General features: G+C 35.9%; 1 protein-coding gene across 2 annotated transcripts in view; it reads right to left on the bottom strand.

Moving 5' to 3' along the window:
• LOC149826595 (VAMP-like protein YKT61) overlaps positions 1-12,738 on the bottom strand; it is a 97,826-nt gene that overhangs the window by 57,215 nt on the left and 27,873 nt on the right. For both annotated transcript variants that reach the window (XM_090018896.1, XM_090018895.1), the window contains exons 3-4: positions 4,322-4,426; positions 4,106-4,171 (exon numbers count right to left, since the gene is read on the bottom strand). In XM_090018896.1, coding sequence (XP_089875022.1) covers positions 4,106-4,171; positions 4,322-4,426 — 171 coding nt within the window. The remainder of the gene's footprint in view (positions 1-4,105; positions 4,172-4,321; positions 4,427-12,738) is intronic.

Below are 12,738 nucleotides of genomic sequence, written 5' to 3' on the forward strand. Positions count from 1 at the left end.
CTAGCCCAACTCCGATTCCAGATGAAATAGATTTTTATCCATTTTTGTAGCCCAGCCCTGACTGCAGCAAATAGTTTGAGTTGTCCATATGAAATAGATTTTTATTAATAATTGTAGCCACTTTTTATTTTATCTCAAAAAAAAAACGGGGACGCTGCCCCCGAACCCCTATCACACCAAAATTTTTTTCTTGCTACACCCCTATTTCCCCCCCCCCCCCTCACATGAATCCTACCTACGCCACTGCCGATGGTGCTCCCTGTTGGAGCCTCCTCCCCCAACCTTCTCCCTCTTTGTGTGTCTCTGTCGAGCCACCCCCCCCCCCCCATGCCCAAGCTACTTGCCATGCACAGGTGGTCAGACTGAGGTCCTCCTCTCCCTAGGGCTCGCAGTTGGCAGAACCCAACCACCATCAACTCCTCACGAGCCCTTTGCATCTTTGTGGCCGGAGGTCACCCTACGCCCAGTGTGCCCTTGCTTTGTGTTGGGATTGGTCGAGCCCTCCAACCCAAGTTACAAACCCTTGCTTCTTGTCGTCCCCTTTTCACCAAGGACCCAGCAGATCCAGATTCGAGATAGAGAGAGTGACAGAGCGTGACAGAGAGGGGGTAAGAGAAGATAGCATACCTGAAGGTCCTGAACATCTTCATTGTCAGAAGTCGGTGGAGGCCAACGGAATTTTTTGAGGTCGCCGGAACTCGGAGCTCGCCGAAAACTCGAGAGAGAGAGAGAGAGAGGGAGGGAGGAGTCGGAAGATACGCGTGAAAAAACAAAACCCTAAGCCCCTTTCGATTTTATTTTTTCACGGGTTTTGTAAAATACTCAGTTTATCCTTAGTAAAAAATATATTCATGTGTAAAAAAAAATTAAGGGCAAATTCGACATTTCCACAATAGTGTCCCCCTTTAAAGGGGTACGCGTACCCCTTTAAAGAGGTACGTGTCTCCCATTAAAGAGGTATGCGTCTCCCTTTATCGGGGTACGCGTCCCCCTTTAAAGGGGTACGCATACTCCTTTAAAGAGGTATGTGCTTCCCTTTAAAGGGGGACGTGCTTCCTCAATTGAACCTGCGCTTCACCTCGTGTTTCGGAAGCACTGTGTTTCGCGCTTCCCTTATTCTATAGGTGTTTCCGGTAACTCTGCTTAAAACAAGTGTATCAGCGACTAGAATAAGAGTTTAATTTCAATGTCACTTATGGGCAAACAAACACACAAAAGTGTCAATAAACATCTTTTGTCTATATATAATGGCACTCAAAATAAGTGTATCAGCTACTAGAACAAGAGTTTAATCTCAATGCCGCTTATGGGCTAAACAAACACACAAAAAGTGTGAATAAACATCTTTTGTCTACACATAATGACACTTAAAATAAGTGTATCAACTACTATAACAAGAGTATAATCTCAATGCTACTTATGGGCAAAAGAAATGCACAAAAGTGTGAATAAACATCTCTTGTCTACATATAATGACACTTAGATACGAGGCATAATTATGAGGAGACACAAGGAGTAAGAGAGCTTGTAATGAAAAACAAACTAATGCCATCGAGAAGAATAAGAATATCAATCTTTCGAAACACCATGGTTTTAAAAAACATAACTACCATCACAGGAAAAACAAGATATCAAGTAATTCAATACTATATCAATTGTCACATAAACAAATGAGTGGTAAAACACACTCATAGAAACCGAGGTCAATCATCTGCCAGTTAGACACATACCTATACCGACAAGATGACATGAGGTGCACACATAACTCACCCCAACAACTAACTAGGATTTCCAACAAGAATGAGTTCAAAGGCCAATCAACTATCAATCAGACCCAAGGAAAATGACAACATATCATTTATAAACTTGAGAATCAAGATTGATAAGATGACATGAAGTACACACACAACTCACCTCAATGGCTAACCCTGACCAAATAACAACAAGGCCAAAAACAAATGATGCATTATATAAAATTCAATGATGGATAATCCAAATGCCATAAAAAGGCAAAAAATACTCACAAAAATCAATTTCCAAATAAGTGAATTCATATAATAAGAACCGATTTGAAAAAACAAAGTTTCTAATCCAATAATGGTTGATGAAAACTTAGAATGAATATAGTGGAATCATATGCATAGTCAATATAAGCAAGCTATAGAGAGAGATCAATCTAGATTACAAGTCTACTATGAGACAACAATGGCATATAACATTAAAGAGGATCAAAACATATATAGAGATTCTCAAAGAACCATATAGAAAACCAAATGCATACACAAGTACAACCAATCATGGATACTCACAAAAAGATCAAAAACTCATGTATATGCAATAAATTAAGAGTCTTTAATCAAGAACACACATATCCACCAAAGATCTAAGTGGACAAGCACGTCCATTAATTTATGAACAAGCAACTTAATATTTTATTAAAGACTAAGTATGCAATAAAAAACATAATATTTAAATCTCACGCAAAACATGTAAGATAATGTTCATTAAAGAACCATGAGACTAAGAAAAAAACACAATCATAAGGACCACAAAAGTACCAACAAGAAACAGTTATTAAAGTGAATGACTCCCATAAGAAATCATGCTCAATACCTTATGCATGAATAAACAATCTCATTCATCATGTAAGGCAATCACAAGTGCACAAGGATCAAATATCAGTACAAAAATTATCTATTCATAAGCTAGATCATAATTTTTAATATTTCAAAAACTACTTTAAGTTTCACATAAGACTACACCAAGAGTAAAGAGAGAAAAATTAAACTCAAGTCAAACACAATTCTTGTGAAAGATACACAACACCATTTCAAATTATCTTAAAATATATGATAATTTTTTAAAAAAGAAACAAAACAAAGTTTAATAATAAATACAAACATGATTTAATATTTATAATCAAGAATTGTTCAAATAGAGCATATAAATGCCAACAATACATGCTCAAGAATACTAGACCATATACGTACATATCAAATAAAGCAAGTTTTGAAAAAAGATTCAAACTAGATCTTATAAAAGCATTGCACATATATAATTTCACAAGATCAAACAAATATTATATTATAAAAAATAAAGCCAACAATAATTTTAAAAATAAACATTTAAAAATGTTAGTTTTTAATAAAAAATAACAAATAATTTTTCAAAGATAAAGAAAAAAAGAGTTTTCTCATGTATAATGCATAAGATAGATAACATAAGAAACACTTAAAGATATAAAATACATATCAGGTCAAGATTTTCCTTGAATCCAAGTCACAACAATCATGAATTATTCACAAAGCACAAACTTGAACCAAAGAATCCCAAGACCCAAAAGAGGCAAAATACCAAGAAGGATTTCTTGGCTCTAATATCATATAATGAAATATGCAAAAATACAAAATGATGGCCTCTAAGGGCTTACAAGATCATTAACACAAAATGCACATGCACATACATAAGTCCAACTAAGGGACAATACAAGAGCATAAAGGCACAACACAAGCACTAAGTGCATTCAGGACATTAAAGAACTAAAGAGAAAAACACAAAATATAAAAAATATTGATATTATTGAGCATGAATGCTTAAGAGAAGGATTAAAGAACAAGAGGGAGTCAACCATATTTATACACAAGAGGTAGTCTCAAATAGAGTTGTTCGACTGCTCTAACAGCTATAAATATAGTTGTTGGACTGCTCTAACAGCTATAAATATAGTTGTTGGACTGTTTCAATAGCTCTATTGACTAGTCCAAAAGGGACCCAACACCTTTATTTGGTCAAAGACCAAATAGTCTCTATAAAAACAGAAAAAGACAAAAAGAACAAAATAAAGTAAAAGTACTAATGTGCTCCTAATGGGCAGAACCTATTACAAGGACTGAAATGATCAAAATACCCCTAATGGTATATATATATATACAATGAAACCAGGTCGACCACCATATTTCGAAATAAACATAATTCCAAATCATGCTGGTACATAAGATGGTTCACTTCCCTAGTTGACAATCTTTGGAAGAAAATTATATATAGAGATGGCAAAAATAACATGACCTGGACATAAAAGGTACAACAGAAATCAACTACTACTTACAGTAATTGCCTTGGCTTCATCTAAATGCCCCTGAATTTTCATCAGCATATCAGCCTCAGTGGGGTCCTGAAATAGCAACAAGTATCTCTCTGATCATGAGAAGAAACGTTATATACCTTTAAGCATAACATATTTTCATAACTGCAAAATATGAATATCAAATTAGTACCAAGTCCCAAACAGTAGATTGATAGCTGTTTCAGAAAAAGAAAGTACCTGAAACTTTGTAAGAGATTCAGTCAAAAAGGGCCATGATTGATTGGCATCAATTTGCACCTTCCTCCAAGAATCCCCAAAAGCATTCAGATATTCATCTAATACCTGACATCACATTAAGTTCAGCTTTGCCATAATCTATAAGATAAAGATAAAAGGTCTGACTTGTTGGCTGGCAAGCCTTCATATTAATCTAGCAGGAGGTTCTCGTTAGAAGGTATCAAGATAGATACAAGTCATGCATGCAGCATAGTCATAATTGTCTTGGTCACATAGGAGGCACTTAAAGTCAAATATGAACCGAGGAGTTCAATGATTTACAACAAATCAGTTGTAGTGACTTCCAATTCAGGAATCAATTAGCATTCATGCAGGAGTCCCTAGTGCATGCATCTTCTTGAACTAGATGAAATTGCTCAGCAATCAATAAAGTAGCCAATCGAGTCAATGTGCTGACTCATGTTCCACAGAATTCGGCATTTTTCAACTCAAGAATAGTAATGTAACCACCTTTCATTTTGTTGAATTTTGAAGAAACCACATTATAGTTGCTAATACCTTGCCCTGAACTAAAGGAAGAAGTCACAAGTATATAAAGAAACCAAACATGAATTACAACAGGACTACAGGTTAGTTCAAGTAAAAATGTCTTAAGTAGCACCACTGCGACACCCACCCACCCACCCAAGAAAGGAAAAAAGAAAAAATGTGTGTCACATTCAGAAAGCATCACCTTGTTTCGGGCGATAAAGGTCAGAAAAAAGAAATAGAAAGTTTTACTACAGGGTTTGAGGCCAAGTGAAAGATGGAACTACCGAGAGTTAGTAATGCTTCAAAGTAATTTCTTTGCTCTAGTTTCTCAAAAGAGCTGAGGTTCTACTGTTAACTGGGATTCACAAAGTTACCGATGAGAAGGAAGAGTTGATTGCTTGATAACCAAAATATGAGGTGTTTCAAAATGGACTCTACAAATAAAAACCTTCCCAACTTCCATCAAAGGAATATTAAGATCACAAGGATATTTCATTTTGGGCAATGACATTTTGTTGCAATACAAAAATTTAAACATGTTCTCCATAACTTGGCACACCCAAGGTTGCCAGACTAGGAAGCAGAAGCGAGAAACGATACAGAAAGCGGTAGCAAGAAGCAATGCATTTTAAAATGTATAGGAAGCGGGAAGCGAGGAATAAAAAAAAAATATAAGAATTGAATGGGAATCAAAATGAAACACAAATAAAAACTAAAATAAAATTGATTAATATTAAATTTCATGATTTTTTAGTGTAAGAATTAAAGTTTTAACAAAATCTAAAAATCATGACTACCAATTTAGAGAAAGCACATGGAAGTGAGTGAAAAGAGTAAGAGAAAACACATAAAAAACATGACAAGTTTAGTAAGAGGACATATAACAAGAATAGATGAAGCATGTGGAAAACATAAGAGAAGCGTGAGGGAATCGAAGTTCTCATCAAGTTTCGAAAGCGAGGAGTATCGCACTTCCAAAGCGAGTTTTCCACCTATCTAAGAAGTTTCTGCTAACTCTGGGCACACCACAGCCAGATTCAGCTGGCAGTTGACTCTATAGAGCACTGTCAGTGTCATGATCAAAGATACCAGATTGCTAACTTCTGTCGTCAAATAGATTGCTTAGACTATGTATCACAGTAACTGATCAATGATTAACAAAACCAGCTTGCAGATTGATTGTGTTAAAACTGAGTGGTTCTGGTATGAGAAGAAGGTTCGTACTTCGTAATCAATCTCAAATTGGTATATCATGTGCTTCGTCAAATAACTTGACCTCATCTGTTAAATATAACTCAACCTGACTAAATTAATTCACTTTGATAATTTTTCAGTTGAATTAACCAGATCAAAGTAACCCAGCTAAATAAACCAATAGGTTCAGGCATTGACTTGATATCACACTTCATACAATAATAGATAGCATGGGGTGCAAGTTTTTGCTGGATTCTTTTCTGGCCTATGCACACATATTTTTGTTTCCTGCATGGTATCCATTTACATACTAGTTGTATTGGAAAATTTCATAAAAAACACTATATAGCCGAATCCGCAGCTGTATCCACGTGACAGTTTCTGGCACTTTCCATAGAAAATACTTATTAAGTCTTATTTGCATGAACAGATCCAAATAATGTAAAAGTGAAAAGCAAGCCACATGAAACTTTTTCTTAAATCATAAGTTGTCATGTATTGATGTTGATGTGAAAGTATCTCCAACAAGATACTAAGATCAAGACCTTAATATTCTTGATAATAAACCCGGCACGAATGCACAATAAGAACACTTTAGAACACTTGTGCACAAAAGCACAACTCACAAATAACTCACAAATGCGCAAAGGCATAAAAATAATGGAATCAATTTATTGAGCACTTGGGCTTTGACTCAAAGCCATGAGAGAATACAAAGGTGAGAACCCCTATTTATAACAACACCTAAGGGGGCCTTGGAGGGGCTCCACTCATAGACGTTGGAGCCCCTCCAACGGTCACAAATGTGACCGTTGGAGGGGCCCAACATCTATGTGAGTGGGCCCCCCAAGGTACCTTTTGGTACATTAAATAAAAAGAAAATAAAAAATGAAAAATAAATAAAAGAAAAATAAATTTACAATCACATTCAAAAAGTAAATGTGCGTAAAATAGAGTAAAAGACTAAACTACCCCTATGGCTAAACAAATAGAAATATATATTTTATATATATAATAAGTAGATATATATACATATATATTAATATATGTATATGTATTACCTTATATATATAAAATATATATTACATTAAATGATTAGGTACATAATTTAACACCCCCCTCGAACTTAGGGCAGGATGACCGAGAGTTTGCTAAGAAGAAAGTTGAAACGCGAAGCACACAAGGCTTTAGTGAAGAAATCCGCCAACTGATATTCGGACGTGACATATGGAAGGTCAATGATTCCTTTGAGGTACGCCTCCCGAACATAGTGACAATCCATCTCTATGTGTTTGGTCCGCTCATGAAAAGTGTGATTTTTAGCAATATAAACCGCACTTTTGTTATCACAGCAAAGCTTGGTAGGCCCTTCAATAGTGATCCCCATGTCTTCCAGCAACTGATGAATCCAAACAATTTTCATGGTAGTAGTCGCCATGGCACGATATTCGGCTTCAGTTGATGATAGAGACACCTTTTGCTGCTTCTTGCATCTCCATGAGATCAATGAGTCTCCTAAGAATACACAAAAACCAGTGGTGGAGTGATGGTTATTTGGGTCACCTCCCCAATCAGAGTCAGTATAAGCAATTAATTTTAACTCAAAAGAGGAAGACAGAAAAACTCCCTTATTAATAGTGTGCTTTAGGTATCTTACGACACGTAAGATAGCACCCATGTGAACAGAAGTTGGTGCATGCTGAAACTGACTTGCCGTATGCACCGCATGTGATATATCTGGTCTGGTGATACTTAGGTACATCAACGATCCTACTAGTTGCCTGTAAGGAGTAGGATCGGAGAGAGGAACACCATCATCAATCTTCATTTTAGCTCCTACTATAGCAGGAGTTTCACAAATTTTATCGTCTGTAATACCTGACCTGTCAATAATCTCAGATGCAAGCTTAGTTTGAGACAAAAAAATATCCTCTATGAGAGTATGCTACCTCAATACCCAGAAAATAAGTTAAGAAACCCAAGTCAGACATTTCAAACTTATCCTTTAAAATGGATTTTATGCTTTTAATCCCTTTAGAATCGCTCTCAGTTATAAGCATGTCATCCACATATAGTAACAGAATAACAATCCCTGCATTAGATTTTCTAACAAACAAAGCAGTATCAGTAAAGCGGGATGAAAAACCATTTTCTAACATTACGGAGTTAAACCTATCATACCAAGCTTTGGGAGCTTGTTTTAAACCATAAAGTGCTTTCCGAAGGCGAAGCACTTTTCCTTTAGGAGGCTCCATTCCAAGAGGAACATCCATATATACTTCTTTGTTTAGATGTTTAGATCTTGGTTTAAAAAGGCATTCTTAATATCCATCTGATAGATGTTCCATTTATTGATTGAGGCAACGGTTATAAGACATCGGACGGTGACCATCCGAGTTACCGGGGCAAAGGTCTCCTCATAACCAATCCCATATTTTTTACCATATCCTTTTGCAACTAAACGGGCCTTATATCTCTCAAGGGACCCATCACTCCTAGTCTTGACCTTAAACATCCATCTACACCCTATTGCTTTCTTGTTTTTAGGAAGGTCTTGAAACTCCCATGTTTTTTATTTCTTTAGAGCTTCTAGTTCATTATTCATAGCGACTATCCATTCCGGACATTTTCGTACTTCCTCGAAGTTCCTAGGTTCTATGTAAGAGTGAATGGCGCTTAGATAGGCTCTATATTTAGGTGAAAAGGACTCATATGAGATGAACCTAGAAGGTGGTCTTCTTGATCTTTCGGTCCTGCGAAGGTTTTCTTCACTCGAAGGAGTAGACTCACTATCATATCTTTCGAGGGCACTTCTGAAAGTATTCCTATCTCTATGAGAGTAGGTTATGGGATCTCTATGTGGTTCTTCATTGATGTGTTGATGAAGAGTTGAGGACTCATAATGGGTTTCATTATTACTTAAGTCATTTTGATTTGATTCATCATCACTAGTATCATCATCTTCGGTCAATAAATCAAACAGAAAGGAATAGTCTATATTCTCGTCATTAGTTTCAAGTTTTTCGAAACCACTAATATTTTCCAAAAAGCTCACATTTCTGGAAACATATAGTTTATCACTTTTAATATCATAACAGCGAAAGCCTTTTTGAGTTTCAGAATAACCAAGAAAGGCACAAGGAATGGCCTTAGGGGAGAGTTTGTCATTTTTATCAGTAAGGACAAAACATTTACATCCAAAAACCCTTAACCTATTGTAATCAGGTTCTTTTTCGTATAATTTTTTAAATGGGAAATTTTTGTTCAAGTTTTTAGATGGAAGTCTATTTATGAGATAGACAGATGTAAGGGCTGCCTCAGCCCAAAGTTTTTTCGGAATATTTTGTGAAATGAGCAAAGTTCGTGCTATTTCTATAATATGCCTATGTTTTCGTTCAGCCAACCTGTTTTGTTGGAGGGTTTTAAGACAAGACTTTTGATGGAGAATTCCATAATTTTCAAGATAACTTTTGAATTCATTGGAAAGATATTCGTCACCCGAATCGGTTCTAAGAATTTATAAATTTCCATTGAATTGATTTAAAACCATCATATGAAATGTTTTAAAAGTTGAGAAAACTTCATGTTTATGTTTAAGAAAATATATCCAACTAAACCTAATGAAATCGTCCACAAAGATAACATAGTATGAGAAACCTCCCTTAGATATCACCGGAGCCGGACCCCATACATCGGAGTGAACAATTTCAAAAGATTTTGTTGTAAACATGGATCTTTGAGGAAAAGGAAGACTTCTCATTTTTCCAAGAATACATTCATTACAAACAAAATTTTCATTACAAAGACGCTTAATAAAAGGCAAATAAGAGATTTTAACAATGTTGGGATGACCCAATCTCTTATGCCATACATGAATATCTTTCTTTTGAGCAACATTACAAAATTGATTCTTTGGAATTTTAAGAAAATCAACATAGTAGAGGTCTCTTCTCCTAGAGTCTTCCCCAATCAACTTCCCGGACTGGCGATCATGTATCCAACATTTATCAGAAGAAAATTTTATAGCGCAACCATAGTCCGAGAGTTGATAAACGGAAAGTAAATTTAAGTTTCGTTTTGGTATAAGACGAATTTTGGGGATAAAGAAGTCTTGTTTTTCAAAATTGCCCATTCATTTAATTTCAAGAGGTGTTCCATCCGCCGTTGAGACAAAAGATGGAAGAAAATTTTTAGAATAATCAGAAAGAAAACAAGGACTTGGAGTCATACGAAATGAAGCACCATAATCAAGGAGCCAAGATGTCTTACCGAGAGAGGAAGAGGATGACATAGCGGCTCCAGAAATGCCTCCTTTGAGAAGAGGTTGAAGAGCATCCATAATTTGTTGAAGCGAAAGAGACTCATTTGATGACGAAGGTCGTTCCTCTGATTGGGATGCTAAAGCCCCGGCAAGAAATTTCTTCCATTTGGGACAAATGGGTTTGATATGCCCCGGTTCTTTACAAAAATGGCAAGTTAATTTGCTATAGTCTCTCTTGCCATATCGATCATTTCCTCCTTGCCCTTGATTTTTGAAATGGGGTGGTTTGTAGGTCTTCAAATTATTTTCGGGTCTTGACACAGCATTAACCACTTCATAATCACTTTGAGAAGGTGTAGCAAGGATACTCGAGTTATTTTTACTAATCCCCAAACGTGTTTCCTCACCACTTAGCTTGGTGATGACATCTTCAATAGAGGGAGATGTGAACGCGGATAGAAGAGAGGACCGGATTTGCTCAAATTCGGGTCTAAGACCATTTAAAAAGTTGAAGAATCGATCTTCCTCTAGTTGTTTGTGTCTTAATTCAATAGCTTCTCCACTCCATTTTGGTTCGAGCATAGCAAGCTCGTCCCAAATAGATGATAGTTTGGCAAAATATTCCCGAATAGACAAATCGTTTTGTTGAAGAGTCAAAGCTTTCTTTTGGAGATAATATTTGTAAGATAAGTCCCTTGAAGCATACATTTTTTCAAGGTACAACCAAGCTTCGGAGGCCCTTTTAAACTTAATGATGTTGGCATTGATCTTGGTTTCAACGGATGAAAAAATCCAAGACAATATTTTGAAGTTCTTCATTTCCCACTCATCATGCTTTTTGGAATATTCTTCTAGGGCCTTTTGTCTATCTTCACCTTCAAGAATCTTAAGATCCCCTTTCTCTATGATAGAAAGTTTGGGTTCGGGTTTCGATATGGAACCTTGAACGTATCCCCAAAGGCCTTTCCCTTTGATATGGGCTTCCATATTGCCGGCCCAAACATGGTAGTTCGAACCACTAAGTTTAAACCCAAGGGAGAAGTGGGAGTCTTTTTCACCCATTAGAGAGGAAAGACGATAGAAAATAATGCGTACCTTAAAGGATTTTTAAACTTTTCTTGACAAAAGTTGCTTCTAAAATATTGCCCGAAGTATACATTTACTCCAAAACTTCACTAACTTGAGGGCACGTTTTTCGAGGTACTTCACAAGTGACGAGATGCACGATCCTCCTCCTTCAACGAGGCTCTGATACCATGTGAAAGTATCTCCAACAAGATACTAAGATCAAGACCTTAATATTCTTGATAATAAACCCGGCACGAATGCACAATAAGAACACTTTAGAACACTTGTGCACAAAAGCACAACTCACAAATAACTCACAAATGTGCAAAGTCATAAAAATAATGGAATCAATTTATTGAGCACTTGGGCTTTGACTCAAAGCCATGAGAGAAAGGGGAGAACCCCTATTTATAACAACACCTAAGGGGGCCTTGGAGGGGCTCCACTCATAGACGTTGGAGCCCCTCCAACGGTCACAAATGTGACCGTTGGAGGGGCCCAACGTCTATGTGAGTGGGCCCCCCAAGGTACCTTTTGGTACATTAAATAAAAAGAAAATAAAAAATGAAAAAGAAATAAAAGAAAAATAAATTTACAATCACATTCAAAAAGTGAATGTGCGTAAAATAGAGGAAAAGACTAAACTACCCCTACAGCTAAACAAATAGAAATATATATTTTATATATATAATAAGTAGATACATATGCATATATATTAATATATGTATATGTATTACCTTATATATATAAAATATATATATTACATTAAATGATTAGGTACATAATTTAACAGTTGACCATGTATTATAACAAAAAAGACAATGATACTTAATGAATCTCTTACAAAGTCAAAACCTATTGGACAAAAAAAGGCCTACTTTTTCAATAAGCCTGTGTGGCGCGATGGTCCTTCCTGTTAAATTATATGTACTATATATATATATATATATATATATATAGATATATATATGTCTATCTATATATTTATAAATATATATATTTTTTCTTTTGTAATACCCATTAGGGGTAAATCTGTCTTTTTACTTATTCACACACGTACTTTTTCCTTCTTTTTTACTTTTCCTTTTTCCTTCTTTTTTCTTTTTCTTATTAAATGGGCCCACCATATGGGACGTTGGAGCTTCCAACGGTCATATTTATGACCGTTGGAAGGGCTCCAACTTCCCATATGGAGCCCTTCCAAAGGTGCCTCTTTGTCTATAAATAAAGGGGGTTTTTTCCTTGTAAGTTAAGCTTCTTTGAAGCCATTCTTGAAGTGAAATACTTTTATTCCTTCTCTCTTTGTGTCTTTACCACTTTTTATGGTTCATTGTATTTTCGCCCATTAGTGGCTACGTTGTAT

The sequence above is a fragment of the Nuphar pumila genome, chromosome 10 (assembly GCF_984573655.1).
Source record: "Nuphar pumila chromosome 10, dmNupPumi1.hap1.1, whole genome shotgun sequence".
NCBI classification, from domain to species: Eukaryota; Viridiplantae; Streptophyta; class Magnoliopsida; order Nymphaeales; family Nymphaeaceae; genus Nuphar; species Nuphar pumila.